Source organism: Sebastes fasciatus, chromosome 1, assembly GCF_043250625.1.
Source record: "Sebastes fasciatus isolate fSebFas1 chromosome 1, fSebFas1.pri, whole genome shotgun sequence".
Lineage (NCBI taxonomy): Eukaryota > Metazoa > Chordata > Actinopteri > Perciformes > Sebastidae > Sebastes > Sebastes fasciatus.
In genome coordinates this window covers 3,992,335-4,018,566 of record NC_133795.1, presented here as the reverse complement: position 1 = coordinate 4,018,566, position 26,232 = coordinate 3,992,335, and the positions used below count along the sequence as shown (strand labels likewise).

Genomic DNA, 26,232 nt, shown 5'->3' with positions numbered 1-26,232 from the left:
TATTAATATGCCCTTGTACAAAGTATTTCCTTTTATAATTGTATTATAACTTATTATTTTTAATGGAGCTTCCCAGCAAAAAGTATTTCACACGATTGTACCTGTATAACCGGCGTGACAATAAACATCTTGAATCTTGAATTACCTCCACATATTTTTTTACAATATAGTGACAAGTAAAATCCTTTACATTGTTGTATATAAATTATTAAATCATTTATAATAAAAAATATTAAGCGACAAACAAAAACAGGTCACTGTTATATTTATTCTAATTCTTTTTTTTTAAAACAACAATAATCTCAATATTTTGAGGTGATTGTTAATCATCGGCCAATTAATCAAATGACAAAAAATTCATTCACTTAAGTTAATTATTAATCAAAAATACTAAATATTCTCTGATTCCAACTTCTCAAATGTGAAAATTTGCTGCTTCTCTCTTTGTTGATTCTTTGCTTTTTTTTGGACCTTTGGTGGTTCAAAATAACCAATTTTGAAAGTTGTCATCTTAGGCTCTGAGATATTGGGCAGGGCATTTATGACTATTTTCTAGACAAATTAAACAATTAATTGGAGAAAATAATCAATACATGTATTTATGAGGTCAATTATTCTTATTTGGAGCTCTATTTTATATATTTGTCCAAAAGGAAGTGCTCAGGAAATAAATTAAAAAAAATTCTAAACATTTTTCTTCTTTAGAATTTTTTTTATTTAAATCACAAAATATACATAATTAAAATAACATTTTATTTACATATATAAATATATATATATATAAAAACATGAATGCTCCCCCACCTCCTCCAGACTGATGCTGCTATGCCTCCAGCTGGGTCAATTCAATTAACAAGCAGCTTCAACAGTTTAAAACCCACCTGGTGCTCAGTTGACACTCACTGGCCTCAGGAAACAATGGAGAAAGCTTTTGTGATTAAAGGTAAGACAACTGGTTTTATTCATAAGATAGATATATTCATTTATGTCTGATTAGATGATGTGATTCTAAGTGGGATCTAATGTTTTACCTCCTAGATATGAAAAGCTTTGAGTGTTCATCTCCATCGGAGCTTGACAGGAAATTTTTGGGGGAACAGAGTTTGCTGTCTGCTCTGTTGCTGGAACAACTGTCCACATCAAGGGCGTCAAATGACACAATGGCTGATGGATCCGACACCAGGCCGTCCATCCTGGCTTCTCTCTGCCTATCATCGGATTCCATTTCTCCCTCTCGGGCATTTTCAGTGAACAGCTTAAACGCTCAAGAGACTGAAAATTGTCTCCTGGCTGTGCCTTTGCAGGGAAAGTCCTCCACTCCCTACATGTTACTTAAAAAGCAAAAAAAGGCTGCTTGTGTTGACCAGCTGAACAGTGATCTCACTGTCTCTCATATGTCATGGGATGTGTCGTTGATTAAGTCCGAAAACAGCCCCAAATCCTGCATGGAGTTTAGTGCTCTGGAGGCAACATGGAGTCCAAAACCCCAGTGCACACAACAATCACAAGCTGAAGTTTCCCCCTGAGGTGACCACGAATGTTCCTCTAATTACACACTTAGCATGGAGAAATTTTAAGAGACTAGGATGGAATTTTCAGCTGTACATGATTGTGTCCGCCTCTGCATCCACCAAGCATCAAAGATGAATCAAAATGGATTTAAAAAAATGTGAATGTAAGCTGCTTGGTTTACTTAATCATTTTTAATATTTGACTCTGGCAAAGATCTGCAACTAACAAAAATTGTTTTGATTTTACAGGATCCATGTGTGAGGATTCATGCAGAGTTCTGTATGCCTTTTTTTTTTAACAATGTTTTTAAAAGATTTGAAAGATTTAAATAAAAGTAATCATGACTTTATTTGCTCAAGTGCATTGTACATTTTTTTCCAAAATGAAATACAATATAATACAAAGGTATAAAGATAAATATCTTGTGTGTATATACAGTTTCTAAAACACAACAGCTTTACCTCCTTTACTAAAGAATACACATCTGCTTGGTCACATTACAGTGTGTTGAAAAGGCAGCTGAAAATAATTAACATGTTTCTTGAATCCAATCACAACAGCGTGAATGGTGCCTCTGTGTCCGTCTCGTGCTCCTGCAGGGAGGGGGAAATTATTTTTTTAGACCAGGCCTTCAATGCATTTTTTTTGTAAAGATTTTTTTTAAAGGTTCTCACCTGATTGAGTTTCTTGAACTCTACAACCTGGAAGAAAATGTGTTCCAAGATGTGCTTGGCATCCCTCTGCTCTTTATCCAACTTTGGAGTCACCCCCAGGATTTCACCACATTTCCGCACGTAGAATTCAAGATCATCGTCTGTACCTATTCATTTTTAAGAACGGAACTGGTTAAAATTAAATAAACAATGATGACATATAACAATAGTACCTAAAGGGGTAGTTGCGATTTTTTTTAAATGGGGTTGTATGAGGTATTTATCCATAGTCAGTGTATTGCCTACAGTAGACGATGGTCTGTATGCCCCCAGTTTGGAGAAACCTGCAGGCGCAAAATAATGTGCTGCTGTGGACGGGGGCAGCAGCAACACATTTTACCCCCCCCCCCCCCCAAAAAAACCCCCAAAACAAACGGTGTACGCTATATTTAGAATATTTTCACTGCTTTACCTTGCCGTCAGACAGCCCTTTAGGATGGAACTGAATCCGTTATCTATGCTCTCTTCAAAACCGCCAGACCACCATTGACAAAAACGGTAATTTTACCTTGCAGAAGTTGCGTGTCTACCGCTACCTCGATCGGTTAGTTTGTGTTATTGTGTGACTTTGGTGTTTTATTTTATTTTAAAGTTATTTTTTGGGGTGATTTTTAAGCATTTATTGATAGGACAGTGGATAGAGTGTTGGAAAGGGGGAGAGAGAGAAATGACATGCGGAAAGGACCACAGGCCGGATTCGAACCCGGGTCCACCGCTGCTAGGACTGAGCCTTGGCGATACATGGGCGCTCGCTCTACCGACTGAGCTAACCAGCCGCCCGACTTTGGTGTTTTAAAGGGTTGGTTCGGATTCCCCGAAGTCAAATGATGCAAACAAACTAACCAAAGCAGCGGTAGACCAGCAACTTCTGTGTTCTGCGAGGTAAAATATTAGTTTTTGTCAAGAGTCTGGTGGCTTTGAAGAGCGCATAGATAGCGGTTTCAGTTACCCGTTGGAAAAGGCTGTCTGATGGCAAGTTAAAGTGGTGAAAATATTCCAAATGTAACTATAATTTTTCCTTTTAGGTGTCTAAAATATATTTTGCTGCTGCCCCGGTCTACAGCAGTACATTGCTTAGCTTCGGTGCCGGTACTCCTGTCTGCTTTTCCAAACTGGGGGCGCGCTGACTGTGATCTACCGTAGGTAACACACTGACTATGGATAGGAACCTCATACAACCCTACTTAAAAACCTCTGAACTATCCCTAACAGTCCTAAACCTTACCAGTTAATCATTTTGGTTTAGAAAAACATTGAACTTACATTTATTGGTGAGCTGTGCTAGGCGCACTTTCTCTGAAGAGAATGTTTCATCTAGATCGAACAGGTCCAGCATGGGAGGAGGCAGATCGCTTAAGGCGGGTGGAAAGACCTAAAAGACAAGACAACACCCACTTCTGGGTTTAAACTTGTGGGGCTTAAGGCAAATTTTCTTTTCCATAACATTTCAATTGTAGATGACTAGAATTTACAGTAAATTAATTGTATGTATGGAAAAACATTGTCTGGGACAGGAATGCAGGACAGACACTTACAGCGGGTTGGAGCTGAGGCAGAGGAGTCTCAAACTGTGGTGTGATTAGCTGAAGTGGCTCGTCTTTGACATTAAGCTGCTTGTAAGCACTGCAGAAAACATTTAACATTTTTTAGCTATAAAGAAGATTCAAGATTCCTTTATTGTTATATCTCAATATACAGGTATGAGAGTAAAAATCTTTGTTTAAGCTCCTTGACCTAGCAACATAACACAATTAACAGTAAGAGACATTAAAAGGTAACAATACAGTAAAATACAATATAATAAAATAATATAAATGTGTAGTGTGCAAATGTGTATGCCCTATATTTACATGTTGTGTGTTTGCACAGTTATGTGTGTCTCAGACAGACAGTTTTAGTGTCCTTTGTATATGAGCCTGGTTGCCTGATAGAAGAAGCTTGTCCGGGCCTTAAGGCTGCGGTACAGTTTGCCAGACGGCAGCAGTCGAAACAGTCTGTGGTTGGAGTGGCCGTGGTCTCTGATGATCCTACAGGCCTTACTGACACACCAATCGTTGTAAATGTACTGGATGGAGGGAAGCTCACATCCGCTAATGCAGTCAGCTGAAAAAACGGCAGTGATGCAAGGACAGCCTCCTCGGGCGTATTTTGAATTCTCACCTGATGACTTGGGGTAAAGTGTCCATTGACAAATTGAACAAAGACATATCAAAGAGCGAGGTGAAGTCCCTGGGGTTTTCATCACCCTCTTGTAAGCACACTCTGAGATGTTCTGACAGGCACCCTGTGTCTGGCAACATGGTGTAATCTGTGATCTAGGGGACAAATGGACAACATGGGATCTTTGGCTAATTTAGAAGACAATATAAGTGACGCCATTCTCCTGTCAAGTATACCTCCTCACCTCTGGGTCTTCCGCATCAATCTGATTCAGCTGAATATTATCAGCCATGAGCCACTGGAGCACAACATCCTGCAATGAAAAAGCAAGACAGGCTGTTGTGCACAAACATTGATGCTTAACAAAAATTCCACAAGAGAGCAGAATACTCTTCTGATGTGTTAGTTGATAAAAAAAAAATCTTTAAATGTCAACTGGACTCACCATGATTTTACTGTTCTCCTCTTTGTCTATGTACTTGTCACTGAACATGTGGCAGGAACCCAACACTGCCAGCTTGCCAGCCTCCTTCATGAGACATAGGATATCTTTCAACATCATCTCAAGTACACACAAGTGTTATATGGTCTGGGAATGAGTGTGAAAACTACATCTGACCTTTCCTTGATGGAAGGCCAGGACAGGCCTGTTTAGGGGGAAGCAGACGGAGCCAGTAGAAAGAACAGCCACAGCAGGCTTCATCACACTCAGAGTGGCACCATATGGGTACACAAATGTCAGAGCCCTACACAAATAAAGACAGAAGAGCTTTGCGTTAAATAACCCACCAAAACACTAAATGCAGTACTTAATGAAGAAGATAGGAGTATAAAAGTAAACAACTTACTGTGCATTATTTCCAACATTTTCATCTTCGATGACACCTGTGACCACTTTGCCAGCAGCCCGACTAATCTCTCTAAACAAGAGAAAGACATAAAATTAGCTAAGAAACTAATCTGTTTAAGAGTAGTACATTTATTACAACTAAATGTGGATACATATGTACAGGCTATTAAAAGTCTGGGAGTTACTGAGTGCTACAGGAATTAGTCCTAAAATCTGGACGTGGGTTAGCATTTTAGCACTTCCTGTTCCCTCGTCTGGAAGTCAATGGGTTTTTAGTTGCCTGAAATAAGTTCTGTGGTTAACACAAGCTTAAGATAATTAAACGCTAACTTTTTACTTCTGGCGATTGCATTTACGCTTTAAAATCATAAGAGGTGTTCATTTGTGAAGATTATCTTGCTGAACAAAAGGTGTAAATATCAAACGTTTGTTTGTCACAGAGCTTATTTTCTATAATAATCCAAAATCCAATGAAACGATCCCATTGGCTTTTTTTCGAGGGAACCCAGGGTGATGCTAACTTCCTGGTTGACCTATAAAATATGTCATTCCTGGAGCCCTCTATTGGAATATACAGTATAAAATGGGTGTGTTTGTGTGAGAAAAATATATGCTCCAACGACAAACCTGTTCAATACACCATTGGACACAAGCGCCTCCTTAGGATGGAAGTATTTGTAATACACATTCCTCACAACAGCATCTGCAGCAGTGATGCAGAGAAAGAAAACAAGAAACCACAGAATTCAATACCATTGTCACAAAAATACATAGAACTACTTAGATGATGTCAACTGTCATTTCAACAAATTTAAATATGCACCATTGTTGACCATTATTCCAAACTCCTCCAGGAGAAAGTTGATATTAGTGTCATATTTCATTTCTCCTCCTTCACCAAGCATTACCAGGACATTTCCTCCTCCGTCCAGGTAGTGCTTCAGTACCTCCAGCTGAAATGCAAAGGGACAACACTGAAAACATGCTTGTGTGTGCAGAATTTAAAAGTAGCACAGGATGAATCCAAGTTTCACAGAAATGTGCTCGAAATGTCAAGTGGAGGTGGGAAGTTATGGGCACTGTATGTGGTCATGTATCCACATTGAGGAGTACTGGGGTAAAATGTTGGTAAACTTAACTTGTTGTAGGAGCTATTTATTTGTTGTTAGTATTTATTTGTTGTTTTTCTAATAATAGGTAGTATTGTTTGATTTATTATTCTAGATGTTTACTTTATTTAAACTCGATTTTTGCTAGTGTTTTCCATCACCTCTGAAGCTGTGAACTTCTCTCTTGGTCCTGCAGTTATCCACAACTTGACGCCCTTCAGCTTCTCCAACGACAGCTCTTCCTTCATACTAGGGGAGACAACATTTATTTTGAGGGTTTTCTCCAGATTAGTTACTGCAATACTATGGAACATTTTGTAGTTTAAATGAAGTAACCGTAGACAGCAGAGATGGTTCGTGTTACACTACAAGCACCTTACCTTTGGATTTTCCATTGAGCTCTTAGTCTTTTCTGCATGGATTTGTAGCCATTATTCGTAGTAAACAGCTCTCTTTTCGAGACATTGAAGACGACAATGTTGTGCTGTTCCTTCTCCATCCTTCATTAGATTCACTCACCGAAGTTCTCTGCATCCATCCACCTAGAAACACCTAGAAACACATCCGCTCTGATTAACTAGGAACCGTCTTAAATACGTTAAATACTATCTGAGCTAACTATGAACTGAGATAGCAAGATTATTCACCGGCTAGAAGTGACATTCACGGGAATACTTGGCTAATATTAACTTGCAAAAATTGTAGTAGTAAATAAATAAGGGGTGAAATGCAAAGGGGAAAATCATGTATAAATAAATGCATACGTACATTTAAAAATGGATATAAAATAAAAATAAGTGGAAAAATTAATGAATAAATAAGAAATAAATTAATGAATAAAAATAAATGCAAAAATAAATAAATACATTTAAAAATGAATACAAATAATTGCATGAATAAATAAAAGGGAACATTAAACAGACGAGTAATAAATAAGAGAATAAATAAAAAAGATTTAATTAATGGCTACATTTATTTCTAATATTATTTTTGCTACATTTAATGACATGATGGTGCTCCTGTCTGTTTCTTCAAACTCCATCTACTGTAGGTAATACAATAAGTACCTCATACAACCCCACTTCAAAACAACCTGCCAACACCAAACATAACATAATAAATAAATAAATATCATTAAATGTAGCAAAAATATTAAAAATTAATTTAGCCATTAATTAATTAATAATTTAATCCTTTATCAATTTGTGTTTCTGTTTAATTTGCCCTCTTATTTCTTTGTGTATTTATTTTTATAAATATTTAAATGTACTTATTTATTTTTGAATTTATTTATTTTTGCAATTATTTTGTATTCATTTTTGGAAGTATTTATTTATTTACTGTATATTTGTATTCTGGGGGTATAGTTCCTATGCAGACGGTAGTTTAGTTTATTTATTGACTACACTGACAACGCGTTTTATATTTTAATAATTTATTTATTGTGTTGTAGTTGAATGTGCTACTTTTTTGTACTGTAATTACCTTGTGCCTTTTCTACCCTTTTTTCTTTTCTTAAGCTGACTCGGTGTAAACTGCTCAGAATTACAATGTACTTATATAATAGGTGCAAAAAACAAATAAATAAAACTCTTGAATCTTGAACAGAGCTAACACAGCTAGCATGCTGTTAGCAAACAGAGCTAACACAGCTAGCATGCTGTTAGCAAACAGAGCTAACACAGCTAGCATGCTGTTAGCACACAGAGCTAACACAGCTAGCATGCTGTTAGCAAACAGAGCTAACACAGCTAGCATGCTGTTAGCACACAGAGCTAACACAGCTAGCGTGCTGTTAGCACACAGAGCTAACACAGCTAGCGTGCTGTTAGCACACAGAGCTAACACAGCTAGCATGCTGTTAGCACACAGAGCTAACACAGCAAGCATGCTGTTAGCAAACAGAGCTAACACAGCTAGCATGCTGTTAGCAAACAGAGCTAACACAGCTAGCATGCTGTTAGCACACAGAGCTAACACAGCTAGCTAGTTTTAAGCTAAGTTAGCATGTAGCTAGCAGCTAGACGTCGTTACCTCACATTAGCGTCCACTGTTAGCTACTAACGTGTTTCTTTTCTCTCCGGTTGTGGTCGATATAACCTTAGTTTCCCACTGTAACGCTGTGTAGTCTCATATTAACACGGGTGTATTGATATTAACGGGTTGTCGTTGCCTTAGTTACCTCACCAGCTCTCCTCGCAGTGATGCATGATGGGAGAAAAGTGGTAACCAAGGGCGCTTAACCCACATAGCAACCAAGAAGAGGGTGGTAGAGCGACTCTGGAGGACATTAAAACTATTAAAACTCAAGATTTTAAATAAACAGGTCAAGTTAGAAGTAAACCATCTATATTTACTAATCATTTAACATGAATAATTTCAGCATTTTAAGCATTAGCAGCTCCTGAGTCTCCCTCTATGTTGATCTGTGTATTTAAAATGCTGCTGTCTAGTGGTGACATGAAGGAACTGCTAAATTAGTTAAGTGACGTCAATGCAGACGTTAAAGCATACCAACACTTCCGGTAAATCATTTCAAAATAAAACTTCCAACGTACACAGAGATGTAGTTACTCTGTCACCACAGGATGGCATTATTGTGGTCTTATTGATACCTTTAAAGAATATAATCAGTATTGATAACTGTATTATTCCTAGTAAAGTCTGCAAAGTGTGGAGGTAGGAACCTGCTACAATTAAAAAAAAAAATCATAAATAAATAAATGACATTAAATTAAGCAAAAACAATATGAAAAACTAATGTAGCCATTGATTAACTGATAAAATGGGACATAAATTGGAATTTCTTTTTTAATTTGCTTCTTTATTTATTTATCTTTGTATTAATTCCCTTACTTATTTACTGTTTTTTTTAATTTCCTCTTTTAATTCTTTAATTATTTATTTATTTTAATAATTGTTTTCTTGCTCTTATTTTTTTAAAGTATGTATTTATTTATTTATTTATTTATGTATTTCTCTCTTAGCTGTCCATATGTATTTATGCATTTATTGACAGCCCCCTCATTTGCATAATGAGGAAGAAATGCACAAAGAAATGTATAAAGAAATACAGAAAATAAATAAGTTTGGGGAAATAAATAAGGGCTGAAATTCAAAGTATTTGTAATATACTATATACTAATATAATATATATATATAATATATATAATATACTAATCATTACTATCATAAATAAATAAATGAATGAATAAATAAATAAATAAATACGTATATTTAAAAATAAATATAAAATAAAAATAAATGCAAAAATAAATGAATAAATAAAATATAATTATTTAATACATTTATAAATTTGATCAAATAATTAATGGCTATATTTATTTTTAATATTATTTTTGCTACATTTGATCTGTATGTTTAAAATCACGAGTGTTTGCTGCCCTCTAGTGGTGAGAGCAAGGAACTGCTAAATTAGTAATAGTAGCGTCAATGCAGACGTTATAGCATACTCACACTTCCGGTAAATCATTTCAAAATAAAACTTCCAACGTACAGAGAGGTGTAGTTAGTCGTGGTGACCACAGGAGGGCAGTGTAGAGTCAACGCAATGATTGTCCATGAGCAATAATAACATAACAAATACACAATATTTAATGTAATTATTTAATGTTATACTGAGTATTTTTAGGGATTATTTTGAACACATAAAGGAAAATAAGAATAAGTTTGGGGAAATAAATAAGGGGTGAAATGCAAAAGGAAAATCATGCATGCATATAATTTAAGCATTTTAAGCTTTAGCAGTTCCTGATTCACCCTCTACGTTGATCTGTGTATTTAATTGATCAAATGTGACATAAATTGAAATTTCTGTTTAACTTTGCTTCTTTATTTATTTATCGTTGTATTAAATCCTTTATTATTATCATTATTATTATTATTATTATTATTATTATTATTATTATTATTATTATTATTATTTATTTATTTATTTTTTAAAATTTATTTATTTATTCATTCATTCATTCTTGTACTTATTTTTTTATATTTGTTTTGAAATGTATGTATTTATTTATGTATTTATGCATTTATTGAGAGTCCCTTCATTTGCATAATAAGGCAGAAAAGCATAAAACAATGTAAAAAGAAAGTAATACAGAAATAAATAATCTGGAGAAATAAATAAGGGGTGAAATGCAAAAGGAAAATTATGCATAAATAAATTAATACAAACATTTAAAAATAAATATAAAATAAAAATACGTGTTTAGAACAATTAAACAGAAGAGTAATACATAAGGGAATTAATAAAAAGATAAAGAAGCAAATTAAAACAGAAATAACAATTTATGTCACATTTTATTAATTAATTAATGAATACATATATTTCTAATATTGTTTTTGCTACATTTATATTTATAGTTTTTTATTTATCGAGTTATTTATTTATTAATTAATTAATTCTATGTTGATGCGAGGAAATGTTGATCTGTGTATTTAAAATCACGCGTGTTTGCTTCCCTCTAGTGGTGACAACGAGGAACTGCTAAATTAGTAAATGTAATGTCAATGCAGACGTTATAGCGTACTCACACTTCCGGTAAACGATTTCAAAATAAAACATAAAACGAGATGTAGTTACTCGTGGTCACCACAGGAGGGCAGTGTTGAGTCATGGCAATGATTTGCCATAAGCTATTATAACATAACAAATACACAATATTTAATGTAATTATTTAATGTTATACAGAGTATTTTTAGGGATTATTTGAACACATAAAGGAAAAGAAGCACAACATCCCAATAGTGTTTTCCTTTGTATTTTACAACATTGTAACATACTTCTGGGAAATATACAGTTTCTCAGCACATTACATGATGCAGGCTTTATATTGTTTATAACAAAGTGTTCATGAGAAATACAGATACTATTATGAACATATAAATGTCTTATTGATACCTGTAAAGAATATAATCTGTATTGATAACTGTATTATTGTCTGCAAAGTGTGGGCCAAAATGTAAAATGAATAGATAAATAAATAAATGACTATGAATAAATAAATGTCATTGAATTTAACAAAAAATAATATTAAAAATAAATTTAGCCATTAATTTATTGATCAAATGGGACATAAATTGAAATTTCTGTTTAAATTTGCTTTTTTATTTATTTATCTTTGCATTAAATCCTTTATTATTATTATTATTATTATTACTTTTAAATGTATTTATTTATCCATTCATTCATTCTTGCACTTATTTTTTATATTTATTTTTAAATGTATGCATTTAATGATGTATTTATGCATTTATTGACAGTCCCCTCATTTACATAATAAGGCAGAAATGCATAAAGAAATGTATAAAGAAAATAATAGAGAAATAAATAATTTGGAGAAATAAATAAGGGGTGAAATGCAAAAGGAAAATGATGCATAAATAAATGCATACAAACATTTAAAAATAAATATAAAATAAAAATAAGTGCAAACAAAATGAATAAAAAATAAATAAATGAAAAAGTAAATGAATAAATATAAAAAAATAATAAAAAAAAATAATGAATGCAGGAATGAATAAATACATTTAAAAATTAATAAACATAGTTGCTTGAATATATAAAAGTGACAATTAAACAAAAAAATAAAGGGAATTAATAAAAAGATAAAGAAGCAAATTAAAACAGAAATAACAATTTATATCACATTTCATCAATTAATTAATGAATACATATAATTGTAATATAATTTTTGACAGTTTTTTATTTATCTAATCATTTATTTATTTATTCATTAATCCTGAGTTTCCCTCTATGTTGCTGCGAGGAGATGTTGATTAGTGTATTTAAAATCACGAGTGTTTGCTGCCCTCTAGTGGTGGCAGCGATGAACTACTAAATTAGTAAAATAGCGTCAATGCAGACAATATAGCATATGAGCACTTCCGGTAAAGTATTTCAAAATAAAACTTCCAATAGAAAATAAATAAGTTTGGGGAAATAAATAAGGGGTGAAATGCAAAAGTAAAATCATGCATGCATGCGTGCATGCATGCATAAATAAATAAATACGTATATTTAAAAATAAATATAAGATAAAAACAAGTACAAACATAATTCAATAAATAAAATATAATTATTTAATACATTTATAAATTTGATCAAATAATTAATGTCTATATTTATTCATAATATTTTTGCTACATTTAATGAGTTATTTATTTATTAATTCATTATCCATAGTCTCCCTCTGTATGTTGATAGATGTTGATCTCTGTATTTAAAATCAAGACTGTCTGCTGCCCTCTAGTGGTGACAGCAAGGAACTGCTAAATTAGTAAAAGTAGCGTCACTGCAGACGTTGTACTATATTTACACTTCCGGTACAGCATTTCAAAATAAAACTTTCAACGGTCACAGGGGCGACGGAATCACACGCTCTTTAAAAACGTCTCCTAAACTGGACTCACAATTGCTTGGTTTTTCAGAATATTAATCTAAGAAACGTTGTACTTCGAGGTAAAAATTGTGTAACAAAGTTCGCCAGAAGTCGAAAACAAAAACTGCGTCAATGCAGACATGTTCACACTTCCGGTAAATCATTTCAAAATAAAACTCTAAACGTTCACAGAAGTGTAATTGCTCGTGTTCACATAAATAAGCGCCATATCCGATGATATTAAACAATACTTCTCTACAAGTTGAAATACAACTTGTGTTGAACCACAGATTGGCGAAGGATACACGGGTTTTCCACTTCCGGATGGATCCTTCAGAATAAAAGCGTCGTGTGCACAAAAGTGAACTAAACTTTGTCACAGATCTGCACACATTTGCACTGTGTATCTAATACTCATCTTTACATGTAAGGTTATCTTATCTTCACACTGTCATTTAATCTATGGCTGTGTAAGGAAAACCTACAGGCCCTCAAAATCAGCCATACTGGACAATAAATCAGTGCAAAAGACATGTTGTGTACAACCTTTAATGCATTATGCACTTCAAGTCTGCTCAATCTTAACAAACGTATTTGTGAACAGATTTCATGGTACTATTGTAGCTGGAACAATTTACAGTTTCGTCCTGTCCTAGTCCACTATCATTTCCCTTGTTTAGTCTCTCCTGGAGGATCAGGCTGTCTTGCTCTACGATGATTGCACTTATTTCATTTTCTGTTGGTGGATCAGGCTGTGCATTTCCTTGACTGTCCTAATCCACAATAATTCCACTTTTTTCACACTCACTAATTTAATTTAGCATGTTCTTAATAAAACAATCCTTCATTATTATATTAAACATTTTGAACATTAGTCTAAAAATCTAATAACATTAATATGATTATAAATACATTTAAATAAAAGAAATGTTATGAATGTGCTTATAGTTTGCTGGACTCTGAGACTGGTTTCACTCTCAGGACTCCCTCCTGGGAACACGAGGCAGCCAGCACCCCGTCTCTTCTCCACAGTCGGCCTTGAACCAGTCCCCTGCTACCGCCTGTCGGACACAACACAAACCACATTAATTATATTAGTGAACTGGTATTAAAACATGTATTAATATTCTCATTTTAAATGTAAAATCTTAAAACTAACACATCACTCTAGACAGGAGTCTTTAAGACCCTGTGGTGCAAGACAGAAGACAGAACAAATGAAGTACAGCGGAGATAAAGTGAACAACATACTGACCTGCCCATGGGCTCTCACACTCGTACAACATCCACTCATCACTGCGGAAAGTGCTGTGGAACCACATGGCGTGGTCCAGGGAGGCTGAGAACAGGGCCTTGTAGTTGGGATAAGGCAGCAGCGCTGTGCCCAGGAACGCAAAGTCTGATACATAAGCAGCAACGCAGCAATGCAGCTTCATGTTGCCTTCACCTACATAAATACACAAATAAAATGCATAAACAAACCCTGCTTTGATTGCACTATACATGCAGCCTTGTCTCCTAAAAAATTCCATACAACTAAACTGCATTCTCAATTACATTTGGAAGGGAATATATTTTTTTGCGGATTACGTTTGTCTTTTATGTATCACAAATACCTGCAGAAATCTGCAGATGGCTGCAGCGACTGACGTAGAACAAGGAGCGACGCTCAGAGCAGGTGACGCAGTATATCAAGCAACCGTGAATAAAAACGTTATTGAATAATAATGGGCATAACAAGTGAGAAAGTCCACTACTGGCGGGCAGGTGGATGGGTCCAACAAACACCAGACTTTCCCCCAGGAGACCAAGTTTGTGTCCCGTGTGAAACAGTAATTTCTTGCGTTTTTGTTTTTCCAGTAAATAATTTAAAGCCAAACCATGTTTTTTTTATTAAGCCTAACCCAGTAGTTTTGTTGCCTAAACCTAACTAAGTAGTTTTGTTTGGTTTTGTCTCACTCTCCTAGTCATTTTAAGTCAAACCATTTTTACAAAACCTAACCAAGTAGTGTTGTAGCCTAAAACTAAGTAGTTTTGTGGCCTGAACCTAACTTAGGAGTTTTGTTGTGTTTTCTTTTTGTTTTGTTTCCATTTACAACGTTAATTCCGTGTTTAAAACTGCGATTGTAATCCAGGAGAAAATATGTTTCCCTCAAAACGTATTTTGGTTATGCACTTCAGTTGTACGGCAACGTCACTTTGTGGGAGACAGGGTTGTATACATGGTATATTTTGCTTACATCCCGAGTATATGTCATTGTGTTATATGCTGTATCCTATCATGTCTGCTGCAGTCATTTCATGTCCCCAAAGATTCTCAGCTTACTGTTTCATTTACACTCCAGAATGGGGCAAATAGAGTGAATTGTTTACCAATATATCCTCGTGCTCGCACCCAGAACAGCTTCTTCGGCTCACTTGCAACAACTCTGTAGAAGTGTGGTGGGTTGACTGGCTTTATCTCAATGGGGACCTCATTAGCCAGCAGTTTGTTAAGGCCTTGTTTTGATTTCTCTGCCAGGTCTGGTTTACTGTGAAACAATAGAAAGAAATACAAATCAACGATTGAGGACCTCCATCTGCAAAGTGCTCAATGGTCATTCATGGCAAACTAAAACATTGCATATTTTATTTTATAACTGGAGTCAATCCATCATTTGTTTATTCTAATGAACCTGTGAGCTGGTTCCCACACCTGAGGACTGTATAAAGTGCTACAGGAATGAGTCCTAAAACCCTGAAATGAGTTAGCATTTTAACACATCCGATTCCTCGTCTGGAAGTCAATGGGTTTGTAGTTAGATACCTGAAATAAGGTCTGTGGTTACACAAGCTGAAGAGGTTTTAACGGTTTGTATGGATCATCAGGAGTAACTGGGACACTAAAATGGGATTTTCCATTCACCTCTATTTCATTTGGGTGATTGCAGAAAAAAAAACTACCTGCATGGCATGGAGGTAAGTGGGAAAATATGTTATCTTTTTTTGGATTTGTGTGACCTGACCATTTAACAAATAAATACTGTACATACTTCTGTAATTGTACTTTGTTTTTATGTCACCCTAGTGTACTAGCTTCTAATGCAGCCCTCTAATCTAACCTACTGAGTATACAGACTACATGTCGGCCTTGTTCTGCAGGTGTGTTGGTGTCTATTCAAGTCCCTCGTTCATGTTGCTTTGTCACTAATAAAATAAATAGTTATTCTACTTGAGATCAGGGTTGCAGCTAACATTTACTGTCTTAATCAATTAATCTGCTCATTATTTCCTCAATTAATCTTTTTGTCTATTAAATGTCAGAAAATAGAGAAAGGTGATGAATTCAAATTGTTTTGTGTCCAAAACCCCAAAATATTCAGTCAGATATGACAGAGAAACACAGAAAATCATCACATTTGAGAAGCTTTAACCAGAATTTGTTTTGAATTTTTGCTTGAAAAATTACTGCAACGATTAATCGAATAGCTTAATTAATACATTTTCTGTCGACTGGCTAATCAATAAATCTGCTAATCTTAGCAGCTTTACCTGAGATAATGATGAATGAGCTCCTCTACAGTGAGGAGGTCTTCAGGCGGAGGCACCACCGGCATGGTGAACTGGTGCTGCAGGGGACTCGGCTGCAGCATGTGGAAGGACGCTTGGCAGATGAGAATAGGCTGTCCATGCTGGATGGCCTTCACAGAGCGCACTGCGAAACTGCGACCATCTCTTGTGCGGTCCACCTGGTACAGCACTGGAACCTTAGGATCCCCTGAAAAACACCCAGAAGACAGCTGTGGGGAAACAGTAACTGGGACTGACTGAAGCCAATTTACCAGATCACCACTGATTATGACAGGATAGAGTCACTGTAACTGTAACTACTGTTCCAGTCTTCTGTGGTTTCATTCATTCTATAAAAGATAATTTGCATTAAACCATTAGGGCTGGGACGATACGCCTATCTCCCGATTCAATACGATCACGATAAGGTGCCGATTCGGTATGTATTGCGATTCGATATTATGATTTTTTTGTGATTTTTGTTAACTTATTTAACACTAGACCATGGGAAAAAGTTGAATCATACACTTGTAGGGACTTAATGGTATTTTCTTTTTAATTTATATGGGACATATAATGTTTTATACTTCTGGTGAATATAATCAATCAATCTTATTTCCATATATGTATTTTATGTATACAGTTCCCTTTGTTAACACCTTATTTTGAAAACCGGACACGTGTATACTTCCTCTAATTTCTCCAAGGTGGTCTCTAGCTCTCCCGTCAGCTCCGTTCTCTTTATCCATCCATGGTCAGCTCCATCGGGCCGTTTGAATGCATTTAACATAAATGTCAGTATATGGGTGCTCTACAGTTGTGGCGTCGGCCCATTTGACCACGGAGATGAGCGCGACGGCCGGCTCAACCGCACGTTACGATAACACAACGCGATACGATAACATTTCCTGTCCATGACAGAGTTAGCGTGCAGCTTTAGCCGTGATGTCTAGCTCTGCTTTTCCTGTCAATGTGTGAAACCCAAAGTGTTTCCATACTTTACTGGATGTGTAGTGTTTACCACGCTGGATTTAAAATGTGAGGGTGCAGGTCGTATCCACGCTGAACCTCCGCCGTTTTATACTTTCTTGTTTCGGCTCGCTGCGGTCGGCTGCAGTTTGTTTTGGTTGACAGATACGGAACGGATATGATGTCACGTTACTCAAGACTACAACAATAAAAGCGGTAACTTCCTTATACCTCCGCTTTAATATTTGGGTTGCACTATCGCTGGCCAACACCTTTAGAATTATGCTACATCTTACCTGCTCGTACAAAGTAGCAGTGGAGAGAATGGGCATAGAGATTATCGCTGACAGATTTGGCAGCAGCTACAAGGGCTTGACCGACTATTTGACCCCCAAACAAACGCTGACTGCGGGGCACCCAGTGGTGTGTCCCTCTGGGGAAAAACAAGAGAAATAATTGAAATATATGTAATGTAGTCTCACTTGATGATAGGGCTGCACGATTAATCAAATTATTATAAAAATCGCAATATGGCCTACTGCAATTTTCAAATCACAGGAGGCATAATATTTGTTCAAGGCGAAATGATTAACAAAATACCATTTAAAATGAAATATTGTGGTGCTCCAGAGATCTCCTGGACTACACATCATATTTTATTTAATAAAATATCTTTTTTTGGTACAGTTCCCCGCAAAAAAAACACACTAGTCATTTTAATAGGTTTTTAAATTAAAATGAAAATAATGATGATAATATCGTTAAAATATTCGCAATTTAATATTTTTTTCAAAATCATGCAGCCCTACTCATTGATGCTCATGTAGCTTTGACAGCGAGGCTGATCAAAGTATTCAGGTGTCATGAGTTTAGTATAGTTTTCATTTAAATAACTATAACAAAACAATAACAAAACATTTCCATAATAGGTCTGCTCAGAATATCCTTGACTTGTGATATACAATCTGAAGTTATTCTAATGTACAGTTTTGGAGAACATTAAAGGAAAAGACTAAATAATAAATTGTTCAAAGTGACCTTGACTATGACCTTATAAAATCTGAAGTTATTCTACTGAACAGTTTTGGAGAGCATTTAAGGAAAAGTCCCCCATTGTGATCTTTAGGAAACCTGCAGACACATTAGGACACTTTGGTGACATCACAATATAATTGCATTTAGTCAAAAACAAATTCAGAGCCACATTAATTTGCATTTATTCAGTAACTAAATGCACTGAATCAAAATAGTTATGCTGCGTTCAAGACCTACGGGACGGTGGGAAATATTCCATTCACGTCAACAAGACGGTGCTTTGACAATACAACACCATTAAATTAGGGTTCAACTACATTAAACGACGGTCTTTGGCTCAAGTGAAGCATCCATATGTGTTTGATTTTCAGGGACTTGTCGGATATATTAGATCTTTTAAAAAATATCCGAGTTTGACTTGAAGGCTACTTGCAGTAGGAGAAACAGACTCACCTGTACAGGTCTACGTCGAGCGTCTCCAGGTTTAACACGCTGGTGACCAGGACGCTTTTGAGGTCCTGGTCAAGCTGAGATGCTGCACTCTCTGAGCTGTCATCTTCAGGTGGTTTCTGTGACACAGAACCGCCTGAAACATCACAATTATTGGTTGAGTCGCTGCTGCTGCTGGCACCAACTTCTTCCTCCTCCATGGTTCTTCTTCCTCCCTTCTTTGGTGTTTATTGGCAAACCAGCTTGGAGGTGCATTACTGCCACCTACTGGACTGGAGTGTGGAGCAGTAGATTGGCAGAAAAATACTAATAATTGAAAATAAATAAAAATAAAGTAAAATAAAATAATAAATAAATAAATAAATAAATAAATAAATAAATAAATAAATAAATAAATAAATAAATAAATAAATAAAATTAATTATCTCTACTTAGTATTGCACTATTGCCATAATAAGATAAGATAAGATAAGATGAACCTTTATTAATCCCCGGGGGGAAATTCAGGTGTCAAAGCAGCAACATCAGCTAACAGAGTGAAACACAGGAGAGGTAAAGGTATACAAAAATTATAAAAATGTATTTATTTAACGCTTAATGTTAAGAAATAAAAGAGGCCAACATTTTAACATTTAAAGTGTAGTGATTATTTGGACAAGGTGTTATGTGCAAGGCAAGGCAACTTTATTTGTAGAGCACATTTCAGCAACAGGGCAATTCAAAGTGCTTTACATAAACATTCAAGAACATTGCGACAAAGTGCAAAAGAACATTAAGAGTTATAAACATTAAATATTAGAAAATAAAAACAAGCTAAAAATAAAAGCTAGAATAAGATAAGATAAAATAAGATGAACCTTTATTAATCCCTGGAGGGAAATTCAGGTGTCAAAGCAGCAACATCAGCTAACAGAGTGAAACACAGGAGAGATAAAGGTATACAAAAATTATAAAAACAATAATAGAGATATAAAAGATACAGAGTGAATGGGTGAACATAGTGTGTGCAGTCCGTCAATAAATAAATGTAGTATGTACATATGTGCAGTCTATAAAGTGGTATATAGGATGTATAGTGTAAAGTGTGCCAGTGGTTAGAGTCCAAGATGGTTGCAGATAGTGCATGTTTAAAGGCACATAGTGCATGTTTAAAGGCACATAGTGCATGTTTAAAGGCAGATAGTGCATGTTTAAAGGTAGATAGTGCATGTTTAAAGGCAGATAGTGCATGTTTAAAGGCACATAGTGCATGTTTAAAGGCACATAGTGCATGTTTAAAGGCAGATAGTGCATGTTTAAAGGTAGATAGTGCATGTTTAAAGGCAGATAGTGCATGTTTAAAGTTCTTAAAGTCCTCATAGTTCTCATATGGGGGTCAGCCTTGGTTGTGGAGCCTGATGGCTACCAGCATGATGGACTGACCCAGGCGCTTTGTGTTGTGCCGAGGGGGGATGAATCTGTGGCTGAAGGTGCACCTCATCTTGACTAGCTCATCATGGAGGGGGTGGGAGGGGTTATCCAGGATGGCGTCCAGCTTCCTCCTCATCCTCCCCTCTGCCACCACCTCCAGATCGTCCAGTTCAGATCCAATATGGAGTTAGTTAACACTTACAGTGTTTTCCTCATCAGTCCTGTTCTGACCAATCTTCTTCAGCCTTCACTAGTAGGCTATGCTCTTTACTCCTGCTCCTGTTAACCTTTTCACGTCGTCCATCACGTTCTTTCTCTCTGCTGCATATTTCCTGCAACCACCAAACACATGCTCTACATTTTTTATTACCTAACACAGTTCACAAAGACCGGTATGATGCTGTTGTGTGCTGTTCCGATAACTGTGTCCTACTTTTAATCTTTTCTATTTCCTCCCCTAGTTCCCACAATACCCACTATTTTAAATGGAATGTATTTCCCTTATTTCCTGATCCCAGTGCCCAATTTACATATTATGTATAACTTAAGTATTATTATTATTATTATTATTATTATTATTAGTATTCAGTGGGTTTTATTTTCCATCTTATGTTATGCATTTTACTTAATCTTTTTTAAAATCTTTTTATTTATTTATTTATTTATCTTTTATAATGTGTTTCTCAATGTTTTATGTTTCATGTAAAGCGCTTTGATTTGTCTTGTTCAGCTCATTCTAAAGCCATCAAAATGTTGTACAGCTCAACATACACTTAGGCAATTAGAAGTTTACCTGCATATCTCACGTCTATGGCTAGAACTCTCACTGCAGAACCTGTGGATCCTTCAATCCATCTGTAAAAACTTGAATATAGTCTTTCTAGTATCAAGGTTTTTCATAGGAACTAGTTCTTCAGTAGAAGATTGTGCGTTAGAGGGAGAAAGGCACTTTCAGTGTGTGTCATAGGGAACCATAGGAATGTACAAGTCATTATGCACGTATGCTCAATTGACAGGTATATTCAAACTGAAGGCCTCCCACATGCGTGTTCTCATGTGGCTGCAGGTAGTTCAGCAGAAAATGTTGTACTTGTAATCAGTTACTTGTAGACCTACTTAAGTGCGACAAAAAAAACAGGAAATATCACACATGTCAACATATTAAGTAGGTCAACTCATTGTTTATGCGGATATCATTGAGGTTTAACTTTTATGTCATCTTTGGACACATCTCATCACAAGCTCTCCCACATGCCATTTCCTGTACAAACTCAACTTGTTCCGCGGCACACCCATTCATTTCTGTAATTAGTTTAATGACTGGGTGGATACAGACTGCTACTTGTGTAATATTTGTACGTCACTGGTGGTGAATTCGGCTTCACCTGCTGACGATTCACTCTTTAAATGGAATAACAAAATAGCTTTTACAAGGAAATACATTTTGCCACACAACATTATCTCATTAGGTGACCTAGATAGGATGCAACAGCAATATTGGATAGTCAGACTCTCTTGCAGAAATTCTTGCGCAAATAGAACAGTTAAATACACATTAAATATGTGTGTAAGTATTATGTTACATTCCTTCACATCTGTGTGGAGGTCAACCTTTTATATTTAAAAAATATAACAACAGTAGTCAGATTTATAAAGCTGCACGTACGCTTGATTCTGTTTTCTTAATCACAATCATTGTGAAACTGGCCGCTCGCGCACAAGCCTCATTTCCACAGCAACAGTTATTCATGTTGCCGTGGAACATGAATGGATGTTGAAACGCTCTTAACATGCATTTGCATATGTGCCAGCTCCACATTAGACCTGTCAATGAGAAATAGCCTACGGCAATAAAGTGCAATTTCACCAATTGTCTCGCATCGGCGAGGTTCTTGGTGCCAGAGCAGCTGTCATGGGGAGACCAGGGACAGGAGCCACATTTGAAATCCCAGAGAAAGTTACCAGCAAAAGTGTTTTTAAATTTAACTTTTCTATCAGATCTATTTTTTTGGATACTGCCTTGAGATCAGATGTGTAGGAATCCAAACAAGGATCATTAGAATAATTGTTTTGTAAGCTAACAATAGAAATGACTAATCTGTCAAACTAGCAGTCAGGTAATTCACATGAGGTGAAAACATGGCTGGTGATACTGGGACACAACCATCCCTGAACCAAGTACTTCCACTTATTTTTTAAAAACCAAAAGGCGTACCGAACCTAGATTACGAGCAAAGTTAATGATAATCAATTGCATGCTAATAGTCAGTAGAAACATATGTGTTTGTTTACAGCATGCCAAATATCAGAAAGAGAAAATTTGCAATGCGATCTTGTACCATTTTCACAAAAAGAGGCAGAGGCTGGAGTGCCAAGGATCCCAAAGTATAGCCCTGGACCCCCAAGAAGGTTTTCTCCACAAAACAGGAAATCCTTCTGAGAAACTACCTGATGCAGGCAGCTAAATGGTATCACATGGGTTGAGCCCAAAGGAGGAGTAGTCCAGGCTATATATAGATTTATTATGTTCACAACAATTTATTCATTTCAGGTACTGAAGTTTGCTTCATTAGAAATACAGGTGGGTGTTGCTACCTGCTGGACATTACTGCCTGCCGCACCTCCAACGGTACCCTTGGGCCAGCTGCAGGGTCATCAGCCGGGGAAACCACCAATCATCGAGGTTTCGCTCCTTTACATCCGGTACGTCTCTTGGTGGCGGAGCAGTGGGAGGGACGTCTCCCTCCCACTCCCTGCAACTGGCCTTCGGGTTAACCAGTACCCCAACTCCTATCTTTCCTCCTTACCCACAGCCAAAAACTGCCCTTCTCTGCCTCCTCTGCCAGTTCTTATAACGCCCGCCGGAGTTTCGCCCCTGTTACTCCCATATCGCGGAGTAGCCGTGAGGTTGATGTGCTGACAAAGCCCCGGCACCACACCTCCACGGGGTACATGGTAGTCCTCCAGCCCGCCTCCCTGCACTCAGCAGCCAGATCTGAGTACTTCATCCTCTTCCGTTCCTTCCATTTAGCAAAGGCCTAGAAGTGCAACTATCCTGACACCTTGGCAGAGAAAGGGATATCTGGAGCTGACTGGTTTACAGCATTTTTGAAAAACAAATGTTTTTTTTTTTTACATGTCTGCTGTCTTGACCAAACACAAATTTGGTGCACAAGACATCTGGACTATGGACGAGACAGGAATCACCACTGTCCAAGATCCTGAAAAAAAATTGTGGCCAGAAAGGGAGTCAAACAAGTTGGCGGAGCGACGTCTGCGGAACGGGGTACTCTCATCACATTTGACTGTGCTGTAAATGCCCTTTCCCACTTCCTACCCCCTACTTCCGGCACCCTTCTTCAGACCTTCATTTGATCTCAGCGACACTTTCGTAGCGACAAAATCTGTCCACAGACGGATAAAACCAAATATAAACACCTGGCAAAACTGCTTCTGTGGAAGTTCCCGCTACAGTAGGTGTAGCGATGATGACTCACACACAGACTCACAAGGTGAAAACAATACCAGCGCCGCTGTCACGGCAGGTAACAATGTTACCCGTCTCTCAATTTTATATTCAATCTCCTCCTTCTATCTCAGCTAAAACCGTGTGCACCGTTGGTCTAAAGTATACCTGAGGTGTGCACATTCTCATCGCACATTTTTCCTTTATAAACACCAGTTTAAGTGTGGGAAAAGGCATACACATGGTTTTTGTGTGGACACATTGTTTATACATCTGGCCCCAGGACTTCAGACAAGGTTCACAAGGTTGGCGGTTTGATCCCCGGCTCCTCCTGTCTAAACCCCAAGTGGCTCCCATGGCACTTTACAGCAGCCCATTGCTCCTAATGCTAGGATGCGTTAAATGCAGAGGTTGAATTTCAATACGCTGTGCTGTTGTGCGATTGTGATAAAAATAAAGTTTTTTAAGTTATCAGTTGTCTTAAAGTCTTAACGTTTTTAGATTATCATTGTCTTAATGCTAGTCTGCATGTCTTTTATGTGAGGCTTTTAAGATTTTATTGCTTGTTTTAAGGTTTTAAATGGGCTGGCATCACCTTATTTGTCAGAACTATTGCACTTTCATACTCCAGTTAGAGCACTGAGGTCGACCAATCAAATGATCCTTGATGTCCCCAGAACTAGAATCAAAAACAGAGGCGACCGAGCCTTTGCGGTGGCCGCCCCGAACCTCTGGAACAGCTTACCTTTTCATATTAAAACAGCTCAGACCTTAGAATCATTTAAGTCGCTGCTGAAGACTCATCTCTTCTCACTGGTGTTTGATTAATTTTATTTTCTGTTGTGCTGCAACTCTTTCACTGCTGTTATTATGTTTATTGTTTTTACTCTGTTCTTATTGTTGTTTGCTTTGTATTCATTTTTATTATGTACATGTTCAGCACTTTGGTCCACTGCGGTTGTTTTTAAACGTGCTATAAAAAATTAAATTTGACTTGACTTTGACTTGTATTGCTTGATGCTTTTGTCTGCTACTGCCCATGTTGAGTTGCGTACCTGTCTGCATATCTTTTATGTAATGCATGTTATGTAATGCTTGTCATGATTGTATGCCGGTAATGGGTGTGTGCTTTGCATTTAACTAGGTCATTGTTAATAAGAATTTGTTCTTAATGACTTTCCTGGTTAAAAAAAAATAATGTAAGATGATTCAAAACCTCAGAAAAATTCTTGCAACACTTTCTGCAATCCAATTGACCTAATTAAGTTTAGCCTGCCAATAGTCCCAACTGCAAGAAAATTTGCGATCACACCCACCACAAACAATAAACCTGGAGTTGCTACTGTAGCTTCTCACCATCATAGTTAACATGAACCACATCAGACCACATGTGCACCATAATCCCACCCCTGCCATGTCTGAATACAGGATGCACAAATGTCTCTGAATATGAATAAATCATATTTTTATGTGAATTACATAGTGGCACAGGAGGGTAGGTGTAGTGGAAAGCCTCCCAGCATGCACTGGGGCAACAGGTGTATTAACATCAGTCTCTGTTACCGCTATTGTTGTTTGACATTGTATTTATTTCGTATTCCTACGGCTCATCTGTGGTTATTTCAGTCAGTCTTAATAGTAAATATGGTGACACTGTCAGTGTTGTTGTGTGTAGGTTTGGTGAGTGCAAAAGTGACATGTTGCTGTGCTGATTCACTGCTCTGACAGGCTAATAATAGCATCCTGTTGAACTGGAAAGTTCCACATGCTGAGAAAAGTCCCTACTGCCGCCGTGGTTTTCTCAGAATCTTCAGGCAACATGACAAGATTTTGGTATCGGAAACTTTCTGGTTTCTGTTTGTAGTCCGAGTAGTATTGAACAATCACGTTTGACCGGGCTTTGGTTGCATCCAGGTAAACAGTCCATGTGGAGAGCAAAAGAGGCAGAATGCATTGGCCGAAATGCATGAACTCTATATAAGAAGTGGACGTACTAGTCACCGTGACGTCACTCATTGGTTTGTGGACTCCCAGTTGCCACCTGAGGCTCCTGCGGCCCTCCCTTCCAGGCCCTGCTCCTGGATGATGGATCTAGGTCACCTTGTCCCCATTCCCTCCTGGGAGCCCGGTGTGCTTTAGCACCGGATTGCGGTGCACCAGGACCACATAGCTTTTTTTGTCCAAGTTCCCCCTAATCTTAACAGCTACTAATTGGACGATTTGAGAAACCCAGATTTTGAAAACATAGTACTCCAGGGTTGACCCCAGTAGTCCGTGTGGATGTGGATCCTGGTAAAACACGCTCTATTTCTGACATCCCTTAGAACACACTGGTGAACGTGAGAGCAGACCTATAGGAAAGACTCTTGTTGCCCCTTATAAACCACTTGGAACACAACGATTTTTTTTTTTTTGGAAAACTCTTTTTATTGGTGTTTTTCCATTGTAAACAGAAGATACTCAAATTGTTAAATTGTTACATGTTTTTAACCATATGTTACATGTAAAAATAATAGCATATAGACATTATGTATATGGCATGTATACGTACAAATAAGATGTAAACATAGAAACAAATATATATTTTTATATACGAACTAACCCC

General features: G+C 36.8%; 2 protein-coding genes and 1 long non-coding RNA gene across 7 annotated transcripts; 1 reads left to right on the top strand and 2 right to left on the bottom strand.

Annotated features, from left to right (window-relative positions):
- The first annotated feature begins 1,526 nt into the window (after positions 1–1,526).
- LOC141772833 (uncharacterized) lies at positions 1,527–1,813 on the top strand. The gene is made up of 2 exons (XR_012594970.1): positions 1,527–1,675; positions 1,761–1,813. It is a non-coding gene; the product is annotated as an uncharacterized LOC141772833 (long non-coding RNA).
- A 28-nt stretch (positions 1,814–1,841) lies between these two features.
- Positions 1,842–8,779, bottom strand: ift52 (intraflagellar transport 52 homolog (Chlamydomonas)). 5 transcript variants are annotated; one of them, XM_074644186.1, is made up of 14 exons: positions 8,527–8,779; positions 6,725–6,911; positions 6,506–6,593; positions 6,059–6,188; positions 5,863–5,938; positions 5,234–5,305; positions 5,005–5,131; positions 4,831–4,914; positions 4,630–4,698; positions 4,386–4,540; positions 3,761–3,848; positions 3,489–3,597; positions 2,187–2,332; positions 1,842–2,105 (listed from the first exon to the last, which is right to left on the bottom strand). In XM_074644186.1, the coding sequence occupies exons 2-14, from the start codon at positions 6,841–6,843 to the stop codon at positions 2,064–2,066; spliced, it is 1,305 nt and encodes a 434-aa protein (XP_074500287.1). In that variant the 5' UTR covers positions 6,844–6,911; positions 8,527–8,779; the 3' UTR covers positions 1,842–2,063. The 5 variants fall into 5 exon arrangements, with proteins under 5 accessions (XP_074500287.1, XP_074500202.1, XP_074500111.1 ...); XM_074644101.1 differs by having other exon boundaries at positions 6,725–6,921; positions 8,532–8,779; XM_074644010.1 differs by having other exon boundaries at positions 8,532–8,779.
- A 4,502-nt stretch (positions 8,780–13,281) lies between these two features.
- On the bottom strand, positions 13,282–18,986 carry acot8 (acyl-CoA thioesterase 8). The gene is made up of 6 exons (XM_074643696.1): positions 18,755–18,986; positions 17,563–17,699; positions 16,280–16,505; positions 15,122–15,279; positions 14,004–14,195; positions 13,282–13,809 (listed from the first exon to the last, which is right to left on the bottom strand). Exons 1-6 carry the CDS (start codon positions 18,949–18,951, stop codon positions 13,691–13,693), a joined length of 1,029 nt encoding a protein of 342 aa, XP_074499797.1. The 5' UTR covers positions 18,952–18,986; the 3' UTR covers positions 13,282–13,690.
- Positions 18,987–26,232: the final 7,246 nt, after the last annotated feature.